Source organism: Ambystoma mexicanum, chromosome 9 (assembly GCF_040938575.1).
Source record: "Ambystoma mexicanum isolate Mex_15411 chromosome 9, UKY_AmexF1_1, whole genome shotgun sequence".
NCBI lineage: Eukaryota > Metazoa > Chordata > Amphibia > Caudata > Ambystomatidae > Ambystoma > Ambystoma mexicanum.
The window spans coordinates 698,864,813-698,885,719 of NC_090931.1; the positions used below are offsets into that span (position 1 = coordinate 698,864,813).

Genomic DNA, 20,907 nt, shown 5'->3' on the forward strand with positions numbered 1-20,907 from the left:
GTGGTGCTATTTTCCAATAGAATACAGGAGTTTTGTAATGTGAAATCTCATTTTGATTCTCACTATGGTTAAGTGCCAAGTGATGATTCTTTTTTTAAAAATGATTGCATTGTGCTGTTTGTAGTGTCAAACTGGTATCACTTCTATACAACCTAAATAGTTTCTTTTTCTAAATCTAATCCAATAAAATGGAACTCTGCTTGTTTCCACATGTATAGTGGGCAGTTCGGACTGTGAACCAAGGTCCTGCACTTCATAGCCTGAGAGAGAATGTATTAATCACGTGCAGTCTGTGGATGATGTAAATATTTAAAAATATATTTGGGTAAGGAAAGGAGATGAAATGTTTCATTTTTATTCCCATAAACATAGTGCAAGTGTAAATGTTATGCAACCCTTCATTTGGAAATTGCACAGTGCGATTCCTATCTGATTTGAAAGGGGAGGGGTATTTATCTTTGTTCAATACAATCTGAAAACGATGTTCTCATGTTGGGAGAGGGATTCAAAATAGTCTGTGCATTCTAAACTGAAAGCATTAATTCCCTAGCCCACAACCTGCAGAATACTAATGCAAGTAACTATAAGCATATTGTAAACTGTGCACACATGATATCAGCTGCCAGCACCATATCTACAAGCGAAGCAAGAGATGAGAAAAAGGGGTTTGATTTTAGCATGTCATTGGCATGCCATTGGGGCAAGCAATGTTTTTGCATCATTTGCAAACATACCTTTATGTGTAATTTGTGCAATATAAATGAAGTGTTGAAATATTGGCTGATAAGATATATAATTGATTATGTAAATAGGTCTTTGCTTCTCAGACAGACATACAGAGTGAGATAAATGCAGGCAGATCATTTTTCTTTTTGTGGACCAGCTGTCTATGATTGTGTAACATTGCGGCGACTTCCCCTGCATAATGCTAGTAACCATCTTTGCTTTGATTTCACCTTTAATTACATTATTTAAATAAATGCAAGTTTTGATAAAACTGCTGGTTTCTTGCTGAGAATTGTGGGGTGGGTCTGTATAATTAGGGAGCATTAAATCAAGGTGTCCACCTGACGTGATATATATACATTGACCAAAATATATTGTACATACCGTGTGCTGGAGCTGAGATGTTTTGGAAGTGACCCTCTACAAAATGACAGCGATGGAGTTCCACTACTTGTAGTTTTTGATGGTGATACTGACATTTGTGCTATATGTATTTATTTAACTTTTATTCCACTATCTGTCGATTTATATATCACACTTTTTTCATCATGGCTTTGATGATGAAATAATCTTTATTCATTGAAGAACTTCATTCTTTTTAGAAACGTGGTCAGTATTTAATGAACCTCTCTGTGCTGCAGTGTTGGGCAGGCAGCGAGACATAAGCAAAACAAGGAAAACCATACTGTTCCCAAATTGTGATCCAGATCCAAGCATTACCACCAACCCACATTCCAATGCAATAGCATGACATGTAATGGTGCCAAAGATGTCAGCGAAAGCAAAAACTAAAGAGTGAATTCCAGTGCTTGGTTATTTGTAGTAAAGAACAAAAACAAACAGAAATGATGCAACACACACTGAACCATTCTCAGGCCAAACACATTCTACTGTTTATTACACTTATTACATTCTTAAATAAAAATGCGTCACATAACCTTTTTTGCATAGATATCTTACAATTTACCAATTTAAAAAAGAATTATGAAACAGACCGGTAACAAAAATAAATTTTTTTCTTCATTAATAATTTTTGTAACATTAACATACCAACCATCATATAATACAAATAATATTTTTTAAAATCTTAAGACTTTTTGTACAGCAAAAAAAGGACTGACAAAGTAATATATTTATATATAAAAAAGCTTAAAAAAAATAAAATGTAAAAAATAACCAAAAAATAACCAGAGGCAGAACCGAGAGTTATAGGACAGCGTACTTCTGTGATATAGAAGAAATACCAGAAAAAGGCCTGAGAGAATGTGACTGAGGGTCTTCTCCAAATGCGCTTGGTTGACACATCTGGCAAAAACAAAAATTATAGTGCAAAATTAATTCCTTCAAGCAACGTGTCTGTTTTTCTGTTGTTTATTTTTTTTTCTTTGCATGGGGACCATTCACAATGTTCAAAAGTAAAATAAAATAAATTATTCTTTCTCTTAACTTACAGTGAAAGAGCGGTTAATCCAGGCTCAAAATAATCAAAATGTATTTTTTATAAATCAATAGAGGGGAATGCGAAGCTGTCAAAAGGGGCAGGCAAATGTCTTGTTTTGGTGTTGAGTAAGTTTTCCATTGGGAATATAATAATCAAACATAAGGACATAAAAAGCAGAATAAGTGCCATTTATCACCCACACAAGATTACTGCAGACAATATCAACCTCACTGTCAGCCAACGCCTTATCTCGATGTAATTGTGTATTACTGCTCAATGCTGATTATGTTAGCACAGCTGGCAATGGAATAATGGTGGTGCCTTGGGGCGAGAGTAATGCAGCGCAGGATAAATGGTCCTTAAGTTTATTTTGACATAGCTCCTTCACTGCCCCACTGAATTTGCACTATAGTGAGCAACAGTACGAAGGAAGAGCCTGAGTCTCCTCAAAGCAACAGACCAGCAGCCTATCCGTGTCTTGCCCTGGGGAGTCCTAACTGGCCTAAGTCTGCTTTGAGGCATATATAGTGCTTGGCAAATGCATATTAAGCAAAGACGAGCAGAATGTGCCATCTTGAAACATCTCAATGTATTAAAAGCCTTATTCTTATTTGATATTATATTGACTTGTTTGATGGTATATTGACTAAAACCGTGAAATGCAATCTAAGAAGGATGACCCTGTGATCTCTGTACATGAGGAGATGTTTTATAGACTGCCATATACAGAAAAGCTATATTTGCCCCCAAGGAAATCTTGGATGGATCCTGAGGGCATTACGTCCAGGGAAAGAAATGAAAAGCTGGACAAAGTAGAAAAATGAAGAGAGGCTTAAAAGAAAGGGGTATCTAAAGCAGCCTTCCTGAGGCATTGTGGAGTCTTGTCTTAAAGCCAATAGCCTATTTCAATCTTGGATACATCTAAACTTTTCTCTTTCAACGGTAGGGCCGGGTATATCGACAGAAAAAGTCTTTCATGAAGCAGCCTCCATTTTCAATAAAATTCTACGGCTTCACAACAGCTGGCGAATGTCAGAAGTAAAAAAAAAGTAGGAACCCACGCTTTGAATTTTAAAATGTTGCCTGAATATTTTTCAGAAGCTGGGATGTGTTTTTATATCACACATAACAATGGGATGGCTGCTTCATGGCTGCATTACAGCCAATGTTAGAGAAAGATTTGGGTTTTTTTAGTGAAAATTGTGAATGATCCCCAAATGATATTTTCATTTTTTTTTGTTTAATTGTATGCATACACACATACACGCACATACACACACGCAAAAATTGACTTCCTACAAGGAGTGTTTGGGGAAAACAGTTAGGAAAAATATAAAAACAACCACCATAAATACAGTTCTAATGAATATGGTTAGACGACTTTGAACAATGACCTGGTAAGAAGACACCAGAGTGTTCTCCCTTTTGGGGATTTCAGCCTACCAGGTATTAACACTACTGGAAGGAAGTTTGGCCATTCTCTCTTTCACTTATGCACAAATGCCTACTTTCTCTCTTACGGTCAATTAACAAAGGGCACTGGAGGAAAACCAGTTTCTTCCTCGCCTGTGTATGCAATCCAGAATCGGAAAAAGTGCAACATTTGCAGAACACTACTCTAGGCTTGATCTCAAAAGGACTGTTTGGTGGAATACCTGAAAAATTACCAAAACAACATTTTGAAAGGGCCAGGGGCTGCAATTTAGCCAACAGTAGAAATGTTGCAAGGTCTGCTCACCATGTATATAACTAAAGCCTGCACACACACACAACCATGCACCGTGTGTTTTCTGGGGAGAATGAGAGGAACCAGACAACATTGCAAATCGGGCCTGGCTTTGAAATGTGGCACGTGCTCATCATGGTTATGTCTTCAGGCAACCATAAAACGCATTGAAAGTGTTCAGATATGGGGTATGAAGTACGTAGACGTAATCCTCAAAGATTTGGCTGATGACCACCAACTTCCCAATGTTCTTGTACATTTTCCATGAGCGAAGGGAAGCGTACATTGACCTTGGCCACATAAGTGAGTGCACTCATTTTGGGAGGGCCAGGTTGCATACATTTCTGGTCAGACGACTGTGTTTTTCTGGTTACAGAGCATAAGGGGCCAGGTGATTGGGTAAAGAAGCAAGCTAAATTCAGCACATTTTTAAAATGACTCACCACATCACCTAAAAAATAATAACGTCACTGTATGTGGACACTTTGCTGATGGAATGCAAAGTCTCGATATGATGGCACAGACAGTTATGTTGACGTAAAACACTGAACAGCTGGGGAAACGGATGTAGGCTGTGAGGGCACCGAGTAAAGGGCCTTCAAAAAGCATTGAGCTCCTCACTATAATGAGAGCATTTGGCGCTTTTGGGAATCAGTAAAATGTGAGCTAAAACATAATCTGAAGATATTTAACTCTCTGAGGGCTCTAAAAACACAAAATCAAATAGAATCAAGCCTAGGTAGGTGTTTCATTGACTATGAATTTGACAGGCCTCTTTGTATTCCAAATGTTTTACTTTGCTGTTTGGGTTTACCTTCAAAAAGGCTTTAAGGGGACTTCTCTATTACAAGATCCTTTGGCACATGTAAAGTGCTACCTTTACCGTATGACAATAATCAGGTAACAGACAGGTTAGAATGTATCACAGCAAAAAGCATGTTTCCATTCGGACTATCATCTTCAAATTACATGTAAAGAGATCATATAGGTGACATTAGGCCATACCATTATTAGAGGTCAATAGGCCACTAGGATACTGAACAAGGGAAGTCTATCTTGAACAGGTTCAGAGAAAATGTGGAACATGCTCAGATGTTATGCTCTGTAATGTATGAACAGGATTTTACCAGTGATGGCATCTTCCAAACTCAATGCTAAACAAAAAAGCCAAGCAGTGAAGGAACTCAATATTGGCGTTGTCGTGGGTGTCACCATTTCTTCAGATCCTGGAAATAAAATCAACGTTCTAAATAAATGTGGTCCAACGGAGGTACTAATTCACTTCCATGCGTCTAGGCAACTCGCTGGCAATGTCACCAGCAGAAATGGCCATAAGTTGAGTTATCCAAAATGTTTATCATTTCAGATTCATGGTAGTGCAGTTAACCGCTACCGCGATCCCACACGCACCACCTAAGGTGTCTGATGACAAAAACCCCAAGGAACCAAGTAATGACACGAACCACATGCACTCACTGACCAATAGGAATGCCAGTACATTGACAGGCTGATTAGAGTGCACCAAAAATGCTGAATGGTGTACTTACTCATCATATTAAGGGGTGCAAACGTTCCCTTGCTTTATGACATATTTAAATAAAAAACTGAGCATGACTGTAAAATGACACTAGGGTGGTGGAAAGGCTTTCTCTTTTGATTGCTTCCCCGCCCGTGGTGTAAGTGAATTTGCAAGCTCCCACAAGCAAATGTATGCAAATTGGCATTCAGTGCTCTAAGAAAAAAGGGTTGGAGGTGCCACTTGGAATTCACTGGCTGTTGTAGTTGGCCGACCTGTAGATTCGGAAAGCAGTACAAGAGGATTACACTAGTGTATTTATCGTCCAATCACAAAGCTCGGAATGGATGCTCTGGCTATGACTACAACTATCTTTCAAATACCTGTTATCTTCCATCATCACAAAGTCTCAAATATACCAATGTCCATATTCCCGGCCCTGGCCAATCTATTGGACACCCTGCAGTTCGAATCCTAAAGCAGAAATCTTCCAGATTGTCAGCAAGCAGTGCTTCAGTGATTTCTAAGTACATTTACTTTTTAAATCTTTGGAATAAAACACAGACTTTTTTTTGATTAACATTATTTCCTTACTGTTAATATTACAAGTAATTTCCCCCCAACAGATGCTCAGATTTTGGTCCACATCTCACAGCCAGAACTAGTAAACCCTCCCTCCCTCCCCTAAAAAATATTAAAAGGTAAGCAGAAATTCTATAACAGGTGTGACCAAGCAAGCCTCATGTGGGAATGTTGGATGCCCCGTGCAATCCAAGGTCGTATAAGGAAGCTGATAAATCAAGTGCCAAGGATTAACATCATGGCTCCTCTTGCATTGATTTCTTCAACAGTTCAGGTTTACATCCCAAAGCGACTTGGGGAGATATTTCTAACAGTCAACGAGTCAAACAGTTAAAAGAAGCCAGCCGGCAACTAGACATAAGAACGGCATCCACATGGATGCTTGTGAAGCAAAGGTGCATGTGTGTCTTGTTTCCAGACAGATCATGTAAGGATGGTCCCAGAATACACAAAATATACCTGTCCCAAAGACCACCCCATTTGCTTGCAAAGACCATCTCTTGGTCCAAAGGGCAGTCTTTGGAAGTTAGGTTCAATCAGGTATCGATGCAATGGATGACTCAAGGTTTTGCCAAGTGTCTTGTTACAGATATTGAACAATTGAACTTTTGCTTAAGGAGACCATATACGAGGATCAATTTAAGGTCATCATTTATCTTCCATATGCCCAAGCTGAGCAACCCTTCCAGGTCAATGGTTCTTCCACAACAGATGATAAACCGAAGAGCCCCATGATGCCAACAAATACTTGCTGCCAATTGCTCACGCTTCTATCATTTGGAAACATTTGAGAGTGACTGTGGTGAATGGGAGTCAAGATTTCTGTGTCTGTCCTATGTTTGTTAAGGAATAATGCTGTAAAGCCACTTTTAATTTGAAGGTGTCCTCATGCATCCATTCGTGGACTGATTAATATTTTTGGCTTTTTTCTTTTTCTTTCGTTAGACACAAAAAAAAAATTTAGGTACAAAATGCAGCTGCTCTTAGAACAAGGTCAAGTGTTTGTAAGTCATTAATAGCAAAGATATCAAGAAGATGAATGCTAGCCAAGGTCAACATCATACGCGAAAATTAAAGAAACCTAGAGCCATGACTGAATCACTGGTTCAAGTTGAATGTGCCTCGGTGGCGGGTGGCTGCGAAGAGGACTCATCCATGGAGAAAAGCAAACGTGGCAAAGCTGCTTAAGCTTTTTGTGTTTTTTTTTCTTTTTTGTAATGCAGTCTTGGCATGAAGGTGAGTCCATTGGAGGAACGCTGTGTTTCTTTTTCAAGAAAGGTTTTTGCAGTCCATTTCTTGGCCCCCATTTGTACTCAGTGCTAGCAGCTCCCAAAATTAACTAGTGCACATGGTATGCTACAGCCCAGAAAAATATAAACCATTAAAAAAAAAACAATTTAAAAAAATCCTTCTGATGCAGAACTTTTCTCCATGTAGCCTACCAAAAGCAGGCCAACAAAAATAAGCATGTGTCTTAGATGTCACCTCACAGTCTGGTGCCCTTAAGGCCAAAGGTGTTGGTGTATACAAGGTCTTGAGTGTTCTGTCCCAATGGAAAGGACCACACCAAGAATAGCCTGTGGGTGAAGCTGGAATCACAGATCCTTCAGAGTCTTCTGACACAATATACAAATGAACCAAGAGGTTAGAATTGGCTACCAATTTGGTTTTCTAGTTCAAAATCCCTTAAAAAGTAAATGTTAGTGCTACAAAGATGCAACTGTAAGACAGTGTGGTCTCATTCTGTCTAGCTGCATTAAAGTGAGCGAGGTTGAGCATCTCCAAGCTGCAGCCCATCAGCCGGGAAGACTCATTCGTTCTCATTGAGTTCCATGGCTGCAGCAGAAAACAGATCCAATAGGAGCAAGACGCGAAGGTCTGGTGGCTGGGCTATCACCGTTCAGCCCACTCCGCCTAGCTCTTCCATGTCCCCGCATCTTCATATATTGGGCGGGAGGCAAGGCATGACAAACAGAATAATGTTCTACTGTTGAGTGTACGTGAGTGACACTGTGCGTGGGTGTGTGTGCGTGCACGCATGTGTGGGTGTCTTTGTGTACGGAGTTTAACATGTGATATTGTGGTTGTTTCCTGCAAAGCAGTGTATGACTGTGGAAGTCACCTTTTACTGATGATGACTGAGTTCGATACAGCCATGCGAAAGTGCCCAGGCGTTTATAGCAATCTTAAATGTGTCTCTTCATGTGAAGGGCTAGGTGATCAGACCTGGAAAAACACCTGGAAACAGAAAGGGAGAAAAAATATGTAATGAATTAATAAAGAAATACTTTAATAATTCTAAACAGCTCATACTTTCATAACAGCAACCCATTTTACAAATACAACTTAGATATGATTCGCTCTAAGCATCAGTTATGTTATTAAAAATGTGTGTTATAACATATATGTCATGCCACAAATAGTTAGTGACTTAAATACCGAAAAATACCCTCAGATTACTTGTAAAAGTTTATAACCACAAAAGCTCAACCCTGTATATTGCTCGATATCCTGTATAAATCATTGCCAAGACATGGTTCATTTTATAACGCTTATTCTCTATTACAAGGTTTTCCAAATCTATTGTTGATATTATCACATTGTTCTTTACTAAGCCAAGTTCAACTGTGTTAAATCTCTTCTGCATTCATCATTCGGGGTATTATTGAGTTGGTTATGGACTATTTACAGAAAATTACACTGCCATTCTGCACAAAGGCAATGTATTTAATATGAACATGTTATGAAAATAGGTGTAGCCAACACGTGTTTTGACCCAACAGTCTTCTTCCAGGCTGAGGTGTTCATATACCGCCCTCCTCGTAATGAGGTAACCTAGTGTTGCCAATAACTCACGCAAATGCTTCAACAATTGTGATTCCACTGTAGTTTTCAAACTGTGAATGCGAGAAAAAGTGATATGTTGGGAGCTTTTCAGCATAACAACCACAATCCATGGACTACAATTGATTGTCCTCAGCAGGCAACCATGCTGCAGCCTTCCACTGAACTCACTGGGGATCCAACCCAAAGATTAGAGAACTCCTGTCCTACTACTGTCCATGTATCCTTTGTGACAATCAGTCTTTCCACCCATATTGTTAATTGCATGAGGACAGTGAACAATGTGATGGCATACAGATAAATATAGAAAGGGTGTTTGACAGCATGTAATAGCCTATAATTTAGTTATCAGAGATCTGAGTCAGTTGTTGTTTCCTCCTTTTATATAATAAACATGTTCTTAAATTCCCTGCTTGGTGATCAGCAAGAATCAAACAATATGTTAACTACCTATATTTTAACCAATAGATACATTTATGTAAATACATCATTTTATTTTTTCAAATCTCCCCCTTGTTTGGGGGGCAAAAGGAGGTTATTGGTGTACATTTAGTTTGGCCCATCCTCTGTAGAGGCAAAATAATTATAGAACCAGGAATGTCCACATGTTTACATACATGTGAATCACTTATTGTTCCACACAGTACTATAATTAGAAAAATGTTGAATGAAAACTACAATGCACATAGTGCCAAATTAATGTTATAGAAAGGGAACACTAGATTAAGAAAAAAATCCCTTTCCATGCTGCGTATTGCTGTGCATTATGTCTTTATTAAATGTTGAATTTCGGAACAAGATTTCCTAACAGTGTTGAAAGGCATGGGCCACAGGTTTCTGGAAAATATATATTTTTTTTAAATGTGGATTCAAATGTAAGGGTCCTTTGGAGGATATTCTTTGAAGGGGTAATGGTGGGGTAGGGATGTAAGAGAATGGGGTTCACTCCACTTGCTATCTAGGTGTATGTGCATTCTGTTAACAAAAACCCATAGAGATTTGAATGTTAGCATTGTACCATTTCTAAACAGTTTCCTGCTGCTAGACACAGATCAGCATTTGCCATCGTCGTTGGTAAACTCAATGTCACCCAGGCAACAATGGCGCAGTCCACAATGAGACCAATCAGATGCAGAATTGCACTTATTCCAGGATAGCTCATGCTGTATACTTTTGCTGTCTCATACTGAGGTTGGCACAGCCACATTATCCAGAGACCTGACACCATGCAGCACGGTTCTATGTATCCTGAGCAGGGCAGTGACAGCGCACTTGCTGGATTTATTTAAGACATGGTATCCTGTGCATTATTAATGGTCCATTTTCAGAGCTCTGGAAATATGCGCTCCCCTACGCAAGTGGTCAGTTGGTCCTGTAGTGGCTTGGATACTTAAAGGTTAATGAACCTTTGAAGGGTGTGTTTTATCAGTTGTCTGGGCATATTATGGGTGCTAGTGATAATAACAAAAATACCTGTTTCTATGTGCAGTTTGGAAACCACAGGTCAGCAAGGGATGTTGTAGTGGTTATGTAAAAGCGACAAATACTAACCCCAAAAAAGCTATGCATTCATGAACAAAGTATCAAGAACTCACTTGTAAACGAGCTATATTTATTTTTAATTTACCTTTTAATGGCTAACTGTGCACGCAAGAATGTCTTTGTATTGGAATTAAGTGCAATCACCCCTACCATTCCCAAAGTCCACGTGCTTTGAAACAATCTGTCAGTGTTTTAGAATCCTACCAGATCACAGAATGCATGGATTTTGACTACATAAGGGACCTTGAGGACCTCATGTAGTTAACCCATGTATCTTCCTGCTGTAATGTTACAGATAAAACGCAATCTCTCACACGCAGTGTCACCAGGGAGGAACAAGTGGCCTTACCTGTCGCAGTGGTTGCATTTGAAGGGCTTTGCGCCTGTGTGCTTCCTGTAGTGCCTCGTCAGCTCGTCGCTTCGTGCAAAGCGCCACTCGCAGCCTTCCCAGGAGCACTTGTAAGGCTTTTCACCTGCAGGAACAAAATGGAGACAGTCAACTAGGCAGTTATCAACACTAAAGTATAGGTCCATCATTCAAAACACTGGTCGTCTCATTTAGAATTCATTCGAATATGGACATACTTGTGAACACAGTTTCACAGCAAAGTTGCTCACATTTCCTTAATAACATAGGTGGAGATGCGGCCCAATGTGTGGCATTTTGCCTAACTCTACATGAGGACAGATTTCTGCGTTCTCCAGACTGATGGTAACTAGACAAAATATTTTTCGCCAGGACTAAACATCATCATACCAAAATCAACCTAGGATTTCAGCCATTTTGGGGACTGGAAAGCATTACCGCCGGTTGCCTCTTTAGTAGTAAACTTAGGTTGGGTTTAAAGAAGGTGGTTTGAAGTTGGTTGGTCCATAAAACTAAGAGTTCAAAGCTAGCTAACAAGTAAAATATAAATGTAGTTGAAAGACGTAGAAACATCATAAGATGTCATCTGATCTCTAAGTCACCTCCCTCCCCTCAACTTCTTGTGAGGCAAGAAATCTGGGTGTCATCTTCGACTCCTCTCTCTCCTTCTCACCTCATATCGCTGACTTTGCCAAGAAGCCTCACTTTCAGTTTCACCTCCTTAGAGGCATTCTCCCTTTCCTCACCTTCCCCCAGAAACTCACTGTCTCTAGAGCTCTGGCTCTCTCCAGGCTGGACTACTGCAATAGTTTCTCCCTCAATCTGCCTCTTTCCTCATTTCCTCCCTCCGCCATCTTCAATGAATCCAGAATAGGACTGCGAGAATTATCCTTGGCCTCAAACCCAGGGACCGCATCTCTCCAAGCCCTTAAATCTCTCCACTGGCTCCCGGTGGCTTGAAGGACCAAGTTCACTCTGCATCACCCACAAAGCTTTCTGGGACTTGGGACTGCGCTACATCCATATTTCTCTCCCTAAATACCTCCCTGCAAGAGTCCTTCGGTCCTCTAGCTCTAACTCTCTGCAGGTCAGATGAATTTCCAAGCAGAGAGTGGGAGGTAGATATCTTTCCTCAGCAGGAGCATCCCTTTGGAATGCCGCCCCCCTCTCAGACTTGAGCCAGATCTCCTTAAATTCCAGAATCTTCTCAAGACCTTCTTTTTCTACTCTTCCTTCCCTCTCTCCCTCCCTTGCCAGGCCTCCCCTCGACCAGTCTGTCTGAGCACCTCCTTACCACCCCTCCATGACTAGACTACTGTGTCTGGGCCACCCCCTCCTCGCCCTAGCTGACCCTTATCCCGTCCCCTAGTGCACTTGTCCTCCGGGCTCCCCATAGCACTTATCCAGCCCCCGGGGCCCCCTCCCCACAGCACTTACCCAGCCCCTGAGACCCCCTCCCTCCTGCATTCTCCCCCCTCTTCCCTTACCGGAGAACAGCCCCTCCCACCCTGCAGTTCCTGTTGCTGCACTTGCATGATTTGAATGTCTCAAGGCCTAGTCAAATTGTGTATTGTTGTTTATCCTCCTCTCTTACCACCTTCCCCCTTTGTTATTGTGGCGCCTGGAAACACTTTCTGCTGTATAGGCACCATACAAATGTTCAATAAATAAAATAAGAAACTAACATAAGTCAATTTATTGAACTGTTTATGAGTCAATTCCTCTTTACATGTTCTTGTTTCATTTCACTAAAAACGGTTAGAATAGCAGCTTCACCGAGCTACATTGCAACATTATTTCGGGGACACCGGCTCTTAATAATTCCTGCCTTTTCATTTCGGATACCATGAACATTTCACTCTTTACACATGGGACTTTAACTTTGGATAAAAAGAATGTGATAAACAAGAAAGGGGGCTGGCTGTCCGAGTCTGTTATTCCCAGAGTTTACACCTCGCACATAATGGGTGCTTCTCGGTTTGTACCATATCACTTTCACTTTGGCTTTCACCAATTCTACTAACACAGCACAAATGTGTTGTATTAGCCCGCACAAAGAGGGAGTGGGTGTATTTAAATATATTTTTCAAACTATAACTTTGCCTATATTACCAGTGAAGCACCAGCACACATAGGGCCCGATTCATGGAATTTTTTGCACGGTTCAAAGTGACTTTGCACTGCTGAAAGGTGACTTTGGACTGCAGACACAAACCCTGATTCATGGAACTGTGCAAAGAATACTTTCTCTGTGCAAAGTCAGTGCATTGTCATTATTACAGTGCAAAATGACTTTGCATTGCAGAAATGCAGAAGTATACACGAGAGATTTGGCCACACGTGAGAAAGGGATTGGCTGGAGCGGGAGAACCTGAAATCAGGGAAATCCGCATCCGCAACAGGCCTTCTTTCATAATGGCCCAGACAAGTAACAAAGACATCGTAACTGGTTGTGACTTGTTCTTTGGTGAGGTAGATGGATGTGGTCTTTTATTTTGCATGAGCTGGACCTAGCTGCCATTATCCTTGCATGGGCTGGAATTAGGTGGCCATCATGCTTGCATTTCTTGCAAGGCTGACCCTTGGCTCATTTTATGGTAAGGGCTGTGGTTAGTTTGCTCTTTGGGATGACTTCGATTTCACTGCAATATTTCATGCATATATTTGTAAGTTTGTTGGCCATGTTTATGGCTGCAACGTCCTTGGATATCGTTCTTAAGAGCATTACATCTTGTTATCCGTTCTGCCTGCATACAATGGAGGTAGGTAACCATCTTTATGGCATTTACTCTCTGTCCTCTGCGCACAGTTTAACATTTGATGGCCTTGTCCTTGCGGTCAAGAGTGCGTTGGCTATCTCAAATAGATAGCTTGGAGTTTACTTTCCAGTCGAATGGTCTTACGAAGAGACTCTGAACAATAGTTAACCCGTCGAAAAAAGCTCAGAGTTTTAGTTCCCTCACTTTGTATCATTTTTTAACGATTATTTGCATGTTTCTAATTCACTTCCTACCGGACATCCAGTTCCTGAGCAGAGTTCTGTCAAATGCAATTATTCAATTTAAAAGCAATGAGTACGCCAAGTACCCGGCACTGGCCGGCAAACACAGCTGCCCGAGCATCACATGAGCACAACTAAGACATGAGGATGTCTTTAAGTAATTGCTTAAGTGATTGATCAATTATAAAGCAAGCTCAGGAGGAACCAGGATTCTGCATCATTATGCAACATGATTGCCCTCCAGAGTAAAAAAAAAAAAAAAAAAAAGTTATATTACTCAAGCAAGGAGAGGAAACCAGAGATATGATGCCCACTCTTAAGAAAAATAGAGGAGAACAAGGGAAGCGCAAGTTCTATAGAAGTAAGACAAACCGAGCGGTCCGGATGGGTTGCCTAGGAATCAGTGCGATCAGCCAATATCCCCAAACTCCCATTTCCTGGGTGTGACATCAAGCAATGAGCTGACAATGCAATAACAGGAAATGTCTCTGTGCAACTAACGACCAAACCAATTCAGTAATGAGGGAATATAAACTATCCAGAGTGATGTACAGTAAACAATATGAAGTGTCCTCCACACCACAGCTCAGATTGTGACCTTACTCTGAGCTCTTGATTGGTATCTGTGCTGCTCAGGATCTGAAGTGTCCACTCATTTCTCTGGGCGCATCTACAGTAATGGGTTAAGTTGGATTATAAATATAGTGGCAAAGACTTCAAGATGTCCTTGTCTGTGCTATTCATGATCTGAAAGCAGACCAGAAGGGCAAGAAAAAACAACAAAAGGCAGGGTGGGGATTGAGGGCTTATCTTTTCAGGTAAACAATGTAGCCCCCATTATTACATCATCCTGTGTCTCTAATCCTAGTGTTTATTATTTTCCTTTTCTCCTAGATGACTTTAGTTACAATGCCCCTCTGCCCCTACTGGCATTATGGAACACTTGTCCATTATGAACTGAGCTGTGCATGTGCCCCATTTCCACTGACTCTGAGCTTTGTGCCCTGCAAAGGCCAGTGGGACAAGGCCATTGGACTGAGGCCAATGACTTTCGCCGGTACCGATAAGCCCTTCATTGGGAATGGAAGGCGTCATTGAGGTGGAGGTCCAATGCCACTTGCCTGAGGAGAGGGAATGCAAGTAGACCTGAGTGGCAATGTTTACCTGGAAGTGGATCGTAACATGGTATTGATCGGCATGAACACTGACCATGAACTATGTTTTGGGACAAAGAGTTGCATTGTTTTAGGCGGGAGGCAGGAATAGCATGCCGTAAGTACTGGTAAGTGCTTTTAGAAACTTTGAGGGTCATGTGCCCTGAACATATAAAAGTGGCGGGTCTGGAGGGCAGGGCGTGTAAGTAAATTAGGAATGGGTTAACGGCTAGGATGCAGTCTGTTCGTTTTACAAGCCAACTAATAAACCCTTTTGCTTAGTTAACCATCACCAAATAAAATAATTATTTTTATGTGCACACAGAATACATGCAGAAGAATGCAAATGTACTTTTATGGCATCCCCCATAAATACTAACCCTCTGTATATATAAAACTGAAACAACTATTGAAATAGCCAACCAAAAGGCACATAAGCATATTCATATTATTAGAGGGTATTTGAAAGAGTGCAAACCCTGGCCCTGGGGCATAGAAAGCACTGTAGATAGTAAGCATGTGAGTAAGTACACAACAGAAATGAACACATCAAAGCCACTAAGCACTACAATCAAAATCTAAATAAGTTGTAATTGTCAGTGATGGAGTAAAAGCCAAAAGAGGAGGCAATAATCCCAGGCCAACTAGTATCGAATATGTTTTTAAACAATGCCCGAAAGCCAAAAGAGAAAGGGCCAGTCTCAAAGATACAGAAGGGGTAACCCAAAAACAGGGAGGCTGCTGAAGAGAATGTCTGATGCCAGAGGCGTCGCTAGAGGGGAGCTAGAGGCGAGGGGGGCTATAGCCCCAGGTCTTTTGTTGCTGCCGCAGATAGAAGCTCAGGGGTTACAACCAAAAGAGTAGCTAGCCCAGAGTCCTGCCACTCCCGATATTGGCGTAGCGCCGGATATTTTCCAAACCTAGCAACAGCCCTATCTGATGCTCAGTTATAGTTTTAATAGCCATGGGATTGTTACAAGTACCCAATGGCAGCTATTAGAAGTTCTAGGCCCACCAAGGAGTTGTAATTTGGTGCATAAATAGCTACATTGGTGCAAAATCACTGCTTTGTAAATTAGGCACCTTAGTTTCAGATCATGAAGGGAAGCTGAGACATGGGAGATGTTCTGAATTTTTGAGTCTGTGACCAATTGGGCCTTTGAATGGAAGAAGGACCAAAAGAGATGCAAACCTTCTTTTGAGAAGCTGACTGCAGCACATTGCCCCCTCAGTGTGGGACAACATGGGAGTCGCTAACACAGAGCAGGAAGAAATTCCGGCTTAGCCCTGGTAATATCTTTGTGAATCAGCACCCAACAAACCGTAAAACGTAATGAGCTGTTCTCCTAAGATAGACTCTTATAACCAAGTCTTCCAGCCTTCGCCCTGTTTTATGTTGGTGTAACCAGGGGGTCAACAATAACAGGCAACTGTCTATGAGGTCACCAGCAGAGGGCACCAGATTGGCATTACGGGATGTCACTTCCATCTATGGGAGCAGAAATCCTTCCAAAGACCCTGAGCTTGGCGTATGTGATATGAGTGAGGTGGATATCTGCCAACGATGAGCAGAGCTGCACAGGTTATTTATTAGTCCTGTTGTGAAGTTTAAACATTATCCTGCTCTCTGGTACAGCCCCACCTCATGCATGTGGAAGAGCACTTGTGTACAGGTGCGTTATAAATGCCATATCATATCACATTACTTCTTGTGTAGAATAAGATACACAGTATGATCTATTTCCGGATCTGAAAAGCACCTATTTTAATTGCCCTGCCATTTGACTATCTTGGCAGGTAGAAGTACTGGTCTTTTCTGCAAGGGCGGTATACACTCTAAAGGGGACCTGCAGTATCTGACGGCTTTCAGCTCTCACTCACAAACTTTACACGTTGTTCATTGTTTTTCTTCAGATCCCTCGGCTGCCAGGTCCTTTACACAACTCGGCTGTCACAGGAGGGAGGAGAAGTGGCTGCAAACGCCCCCTGACTCCTGAAAGAGGTGCATTTACCAACCATGTGTCCTGTCCGATTAGAGGAGGGCAGAGGGAATCACATGCCGTTCTGTGGCCTCTCACAGGAAGTTATTATCGTAAATCCTGCCTTCCCCACATACTAGTCAAAAATTGGACTTGTGCATATGTCTCTTAAAGTTCGGCTCTCTTACTTGTCAGAAGTCATAATACTGTACAAATTGCCCTATCATTAAACCCATTAAAAATATCTGTAACGAAAACATATTTCAATAGAGAAACATTTTCAGGGATAGGAATATTTGGAGGTCAAAATAACTGAGGGAATCTTGCTTTAATTTAGAGTGTACACCAACAGAATGGGGTGTCTCTCCCAACAGGCACCATAGCATGCCCAAGGAATGTGCCCTTGGTAGAAGCATCTCCAATATGCCGTGACACACAATTGTAGCAAACAAACAGTGTTTCTAGCATACCTATCCTAAAGCACGTGTATTTATTTATTTTGCAATTTGTGTAGCGCACCCAACCTGTAGGCATCTGCGCGCTGTTCTTGACAGTAAACAGTGTCAAAGGGTACACAAGGATGGGCCAGTGGGCAGTAAACAGTATCAAAGGTTACGCATGTAGACATGACAGGAGGAGGTAGTAGAGTTGCACAGTTGCACAGTTCCAACTTTACAGATAAACGATTGGTTAGGCCTGGCAGCCCCAATGTTAGAGAACAGTAAGGATTTTGTTATGCAGTGTTGGCAGCTAAGGGGAGTTATTTAAGTAACTCCTGTGAGTAAGGCCATGTTTTCGGGTGTTTGCGGAAGGTCCAGAGGGAGGCTTCTGACCTTAACGCGGCAGGTAGTGAGTTGCAGTGTTTGGCTGCTAATACAGGGAAGCTGCTGCCTCCCGAGTTCTGTCGTTTGAAGCGTGGGATGGCGAGTAAGTGTGAGTAGACTGAGCGTGTAGGCCTGTTAGATTGGTTGGTGGTGAATTTGTCTGTCAAATATTTAGGGGCAGACTTATGTATACATTTGTGCGTCATAGATAGTGTTTTGAAGAGCATGTGCTCTTGTATGGGAAACCAGTGTGTGTTTCGTCTTGTCATTGAGATGGGAGTCTTTTTCGGTACGTTTAGCGTTGCTCTCAAGACCTTGTTTTGTATCACCTGTAGTTTTTTGATATTGTGATTTTTAGTACCGACATAGAGGGCATTATACTAGTCCAATCTGGACAAGATTAGGTCTCTGGCTAGACTAATGCAACTTTTAATCTTTCAATTCGATTAGGGACAAGATATTAATGAGTTGATTCAATCAACAAAAGCATTACAGTGTTTAATATTTCAATCAATCAATATAAGCTTTATTTCGGCAAACACACCATAAAAGCAATCCAAGAGATTAAAAAATAGGCAGTTACAATAAAATATTACAAAGCAATAGATACAAATATTAAAAGTGCGGCACTTTACAGCGTATTACAATTTCCTTTGTTGTAAACAATGAGTCTAACATTCTAAGTGAATGATTCAATATTTACTAAAATGAAAAACAAATTTGCTGCAAGATTATTTGCGTCTGATACAGACACTCAAAGACACAAAATCAGCTCACAGCAGACGAGTTCAAGGGCGGGCTTATTGCATCATGTAATCATACATGATGTTAAAAAAGGTGATTTGACACACATGATGCGCATGCATTGTTAATGAGGGGAATTTTCACCTGTTTACTTCTCTTAGTCCAGCCCTCGAGAGAACATGAGACGCAGCAGAAATCACATAATCGAATCCATTTTTTTACAGAATGTTTCTTCTGTGGTCATAGTTCTAATCTGACGATTATTAAAACATGGTTTTTGGTGTGCCAATCTCATTTTCTCGTATGCTGGACAGAGCAATAAGAAATGTAGATGGGTTCCCTCAGCGTCAGGCAATAGAGGCATCTATCTGAGCCACCTTCCTTCCAATTAGATGTAAAACTGCCCAGCAGTAAAATTCCCACCCTTCATTTAAATAAAAGGGCACGAGCAAATGGGGTTTTGACTAAATCAAGGTAGTTCTCGATTTCAACTTTGTCTTCTATGGGTAAATAACCAATAAGAAGGCTATTAGGTCCTGGTCTGTTTAGCAAAGACGAAGGTTCAGCGCCTCTATCTCAGCGTTCAGTATGTCTCTTGCATATGTTTGATCTTAATGGCTGGCGTCCACCAACTTACCCTTCCCAGGGACCCGCACAAAAACCCCTGCAGGGACCCGCTATTATGTGTCCAAAGGTGCAGCCAATTAAAGAGGGGCTTCGTTTATTATTTCATTCATGATACCTGACCTTTGGGCTGCTTAGTGGAGCCTAGCCAGCCACCTAAATCCTAAACCGGCGAAAATGCACACAAGCATTTCTTAATCTAAAACTCTTAGAACCTCCACAACATTGACTATGGTCACAGAGGGCGTTCCAACCAGAAAGCGCATTAAGGCCATACAAATGAGGGCAAAGCGCTATATAAATAACCGAATATAATACAATAGGTCATTCAAGCAGCTGGAGGATTGTGTGGCATAATTACTGTGAGCTGGCTGGGTACGGTCCTTGAATATCGCTCCCTACCTACGAGCGCGTTGTGACTTTTTGATGAACCACCATCCTTAGCGGAGAAGAGGAGCTGGTGAACACATGCAGTAGTGAGACATTTGTTTTGATGCCAAAATGTGCGGAAGCCATATGTTTCATCAGGGTGAGAAAGGCAAATTAATGTGATAACTCAAGATTTTGCAACTAAATGGGATACGAAGCAGAAGTTCGCATTTGATTGGAAAATGCAAACATTCTTTCCTCAGTTCAGCAACTTTGGCATGCCCCTGGGATCTGCCCAAATCCGAGTACTTGTACAAAATTTGGCAACTTTTTATTGTTTTCCTGCCGAAAATTCTTGAATTCAAATTGCAGGAGGCGTTGCATAGAGACTCACAAATGCACTCTTTATGCCATGTATCTCAAAATTGTTCACTTGGATTTTCGAAATGTTTGGCACAAACCTCCGCCTCACTCATTTTGAAAATCGTTTCAGCCAAACTCTGCGGGCAAACCAATGTATCGATGAATGTATTTCTGTATATGGGCAGAACACAAAGGAGGGGCAAATGAAAGGAAATGTATACTGCCAAACACAGACACATTTGTAAATTGAACAACCCACATGGAACTCATGCACAGTACGGGAGGAGATAGAAGTGAAATAAAACGTTTATACTGGCTAGCAAACAGGGTGCTGTATGGTTGGAGGAATTAAATCAATTCTGGAATTTCCCACAGAACTTCTTAAAACCATCTGCGGCACCCAGCATGCATGTGCGAGACACACACACACACACACACACGCATACCCGCAACACTCAAACATTGAAAACTAAAATGTACTGTTTTATCTCTTTATTTGGCAAGATGTCTGACAGCAGAGCCCGAGCAGCAACTCTTATGAATTCAAATACATGCTCTTGGTCCAGCCTACAACTCTGTTCTTTCACACATATTTGCCACCATGACCCATTCCAAACTGTAGGTTCTCATCCAGTCCGGGTTTTTTTCTTTGCATTCGGGGACTTGTAGTTCCACCTTTCCCATGATGAAACTCTGACTACGAGTGCCAGAATGCAAAGAAATAAAACAGGACTGGATAAGCACCTAACAGATTGGAATGGGTTATGTTGGCAAGTATGCTTTCACACTTCTGCATGCACGCCTACTGCACCTTCATAGTCTTGCATCTACACTATCGGAAATAAACGGCCCGACATCATGCACGCACCATCTCAATTATACATCAAATGAAAATACTTTGATTCACAGAGCAACACAAAACACATCCATACACATTTTTAAACAGTTAAGTGTACTCTATAAAAAGCTAAAGGGCCAGGTTCACAAAAACCCTTTGCAATGGTGAAATCCCATTGGAAAACATTTGCTAAATCAGGCCTAAAGTCTTTTTATGTGGGGAATGCCAATATTAAGGTTTAACCTGCTATTGAACCCTAAACATAAC

The 20,907-nt window shown here is 41.2% G+C and overlaps 1 protein-coding gene across 1 annotated transcript in view; it reads right to left on the reverse strand.

Annotated features, from left to right (window-relative positions):
• Positions 1-1,594: 1,594 nt before the first annotated feature.
• The window catches only part of KLF7 (KLF transcription factor 7), a 200,760-nt gene continuing 181,447 nt past the window's right edge, over positions 1,595-20,907 (reverse strand). Inside the window, exons 3-4 of the mRNA XM_069615587.1 lie at positions 10,727-10,850; positions 1,595-8,229 (exon numbers count right to left, since the gene is read on the reverse strand). Of these exons, the coding sequence (XP_069471688.1) occupies positions 8,178-8,229; positions 10,727-10,850 (176 nt within the window). The 3' untranslated portion in view covers positions 1,595-8,177. The remainder of the gene's footprint in view (positions 8,230-10,726; positions 10,851-20,907) is intronic.